Here is a 3,850-nt window from a genome sequence, read left to right on the forward strand (position 1 = left end):
CGTTGGGTGGGGGGCGACAAAAAAAAACGAGGCATATATAAAACGGTGACGATCTTCCCCACCAACCTCTGCTTGGAGAGTAATGACGGCCGACACGCGGGCCGGCACCCTGTCTCAAGATTCACAATTAACTCAAACCCAAGGGCGTCCACCGGGAGTTTACCTGTTTACTACTACTTTAAACTACTGTATCAGTTTGAAAAGTCTACTTTGATGAATGAAACTCTACACATAAAGTTTTACATATCCAATGGTGCTGTATAGGCTTACCTTGAAAGGCCCGTCTTCTGCATACATCTCTTTCCACATCTTTGTGTCCTGAATGTCGCGGACGAAACGGGGCACTTCACTCTTCAGCGTGTTGCCGTGTTCCTGTAGTTTTCTGGCGATCTCTGGTACCCCGTAGAGCGTTTTGATCGTCGGAATCAGGGGGAAGTAGTGGTACTCCTTTCTTGGCTTCCCTCTGCTGTCTTTTCGCCCCTCTTTGCAGATGGGACACCGCTCAGCGTCCCGATGTTCTCCTCGGTACATGATGCAGTCGTTGGGGCACACGTCGTACGTTTCCGACTTCGGTAGCAGATCGCTAACCATTGACACTGCCTGTTTGTACGAGCGAGGGACCTCGTTTGCGATGCCATGGTCGTCCAACAAGTTTTTAACTAGCGAGAAGTAGGCCGTGACGCACTCCTGGGATACGCCAGGATGCTTGGCCCTTATCTCTAAAACCTTGGCCGTGAATCCTATCACAGTCCATTTTGTTGAAGATCCATTTTTGATGACAGGGCCGTTTCTCGGGTCGTGTTCGCCGGCCTCCAGAAGAACGGCTATTGGCGGTTTCTCTTTTATCACTTGGCCCTGTAGAGATTTTTGGACAGCTTTCCTCGTGTGCTCACGGGCAGTCCTCGCTGGGACACGCTTCTTACCATCACATGACGGGCAAAAGCAAGTTTCTAAGGAGTCTGAGTGTTCCATGGTTCCATAAGGGCTAATGGAGAACAATACTACTCCAAGCTGTCTTCTGCTCGCGTTTGACGGCCTGCTTCAGTCAGTGTCGCTGAAGCGAATGACTTCAAAAGCGCGAGTTATTCAACTTCTCCAGACACAGACAGCAATCAAGTGTAAAACTATTGTCTAGACGGAGACGCCAATCGGTCGTCTCCCACATCCCTGTCATAAAACAATCCGCATTACAAAGATCTTCAAAGTAAACGGTCCTTTTGTATTAGTTTCGCACTTCCATGTTAAAACTCTGAGCAATGAATATGCGCCATATCTGTCATCGCTAATCACAGGGCGGTTCGCCGTGATAAGTAACACGTCAATTTATGCACATTGCAAGGACGGAAGTAAAAGACGAATTATAAAAAAAATGACATTTTCCCCTTCTTACATCCTCCTCCTGTTTCTTACAGTGCGACTCGAGACGTTTGAAGTCAGGAAACGCTGAGACGCTAACTGACGATATGACTACAAACTCAGGCGAAAATATGACGCATGCGCAGTGAAATTGCGTTCTGTGATCAGACTGTCACAACAGTCCCCACGACCAAGGTTGTACTATAAAATCACCCAATAAATTCGGCTAACGTAAACTACTGGACTTCTGACTCCGTGGTGGTAACATGGGCAGAGCACGGTGGGCAGAGACCTTGCTACACATGTATGACAGTGAACAAGACAAGTTTCTATTCAAGATATTCTAAATGTTCAGACAACAGATAAGGGATTGAGGGTACTATTTGTAAGAAGTTTAGTCTCACCTAATTCAGTTCGATCAGAGACGTGCCCCGTAAAACTTCTGTTTACATTTTAAGAAAGGTCTGGCACATGACATCATGTCAAGAAAAGTCTGATATAGCACATCGTGTAAACAAAGGTCTGACACATTACATCATGTTTTCACTGCTGGAGATGTCAATCTACTCGGGTGGGGTGTGGTCGCGTGGCAGCTAGAGTTGTCGAGTATTCAGAACAAAGGGGATTAGCACCTCAGATAAAGAATGAAGACCTTTATTGTACATTTTTGCCCCACTGGGCTAATCACAGGTCACATAATACATACACATATACGAATACATATTCATATAAATATACATATAATAGAACTATTAAATGTATAAACTCAATGCGCAGTAGGAGCCGCTATCTGACAATCAGTGAGATCAAGGACATTATACACATGTGTGTATAATGTCCTTGGTGAGATATTGACCTCTCTCTCTTACCTATAATTGGACATATAATCTCCATGCAGATCTTTTGGTGGCAATTTAGTTTCTAATGGAAATAATAAAAATCTAGAAATTGCGAAGTGTTTATTCCTCATGCACTTCCTTTTTGGCTGTCCACGTGCTTCTCCCGGCTTGCGCTTACCCCCCGCCGGGGTGGCCCCAACCCGACGACTCTCCCAACAGTCTTTTTCTTCCCTTTCCCCTTGATGGGCTGATTGTCCTTTTGGAAGACGGATCTCGCATCACTTTCCTCTGCAACAGAGATGTGAAAGTTTAGATTTGACTCACATGTTGCCGATTTTATTTGATTTCTCAAATCAAGTTACATGCGTCCTCTAATGTAACATCTTGGTGATCCTTGGTAGGGAGAAAGTTTGTTATTGGTGTCAGTCTATAATTCGACAGCTGTGCAAAATCATCAGCTTTTTCCTCAAGTTTACGGAAGTCGACATTTATTTGGCCTTATATGTCCAGATACTAGTACCTGCATTGTAGTCCCTATCGCTCTCAGGGTCCAATTCTGCATCGATCGTTGGACGGCCCGCTTCTTGACACATTGTTTCACTCGGTAGCTCCTGTTTTTTTTTTCACTGTTTAAGGGTTTTTTTTTTTCACTTCGGCGCCATCCAATTTCACACATAGTTGTTCATAACACCATGTACCATCCTTCGTCGGGCTGGAGCTAGTCATTGGACAGCGGGTAGACCCAGAGCTCTTTCCTTTCCTTCCCACATGTGATAATGGCTTACAGATGTGGGACCGGCATCTGGAAAAGTGCGCAAGCGCGCAAGTTTCAGCGCCAATTTTGACCCGGTAGCATCCCGCGCATTTTCAGTGAGAAGCGCTCAGGAAAACATGGATTTTCCAGACCACCTCAGACCTCCGCTAGCGCCAATGGAAGGTAATGATTTCATTTATAAAAGATATATTGCTACAGATATGATGTCGTACCCTACAGCATGGTTTACAGAGAGGAAAACTTTTTTCGTACAAATTATATGTCACCACAAAAGCTTTTTCTCCCTCTAGTACAAGAGGTAGAACAAATTACTAAAGATAACAAGGGTCACCACATTCACTCCAAATTCTATGTTCATTTAATACGTTGTGATAACATTGAATCTATACCAAATACTGTTGTTTTCTCCAGGCCCGTTTCTGCAAGAACTGAGGAATGCCCCCCTCCCCCTCGACCAGTGGTTAAGGGTCAACCCGGCCAACAGAAATCTCTTGAACGTAAGTGTGTGTTTAGTGTGTTTTATTTGTTGATCATTGCAACCTTAAGTCAACTGTTAACTAAGTTATAGGCTATGCTCGCTTTATTGAGGCACGAGAAATTGTTCTAATGCATGGTTACATTGCACGTTGGCAACTTCTAGTTAGCCTGGATGCCAGAGACCCGGGTAGCCTGGGTGCCGGCCAACAGAAATCTCTTGAACGTAAGTGTGTGTTTAGTGTGTTTTATTTGTTGATCATTGCAACCTTAAGTCAACTGTTAACTAAGTTATAGGCTATGCTCGCTTTATTGAGGCACGAGAAATTGTTCTAATGCATGGTTACATTGCACGTTGGCAACTTCTAGTTAGCCTGGATGCCAGAGACCCGGGTAGCCTGGGTGC

At 44.8% G+C, this 3,850-nt stretch overlaps 1 protein-coding gene across 1 annotated transcript in view; it reads right to left on the reverse strand.

Annotated features, from left to right (window-relative positions):
- LOC109473434 overlaps positions 1-972 on the reverse strand; it is a 12,309-nt gene extending 11,337 nt beyond the window's left edge. The window contains exon 1 of the mRNA XM_019773293.1: positions 271-972. Within this exon, the coding sequence (XP_019628852.1) occupies positions 271-972 (702 nt within the window). The remainder of the gene's footprint in view (positions 1-270) is intronic.
- Between the last annotated feature and the right edge of the window lie 2,878 nt (positions 973-3,850).

The sequence above is a fragment of the Branchiostoma belcheri genome, unplaced genomic scaffold, assembly GCF_001625305.1.
Source record: "Branchiostoma belcheri isolate BF01 breed outbred unplaced genomic scaffold, Haploidv18h27 scaffold3, whole genome shotgun sequence".
Lineage (NCBI taxonomy): Eukaryota > Metazoa > Chordata > Leptocardii > Amphioxiformes > Branchiostomatidae > Branchiostoma > Branchiostoma belcheri.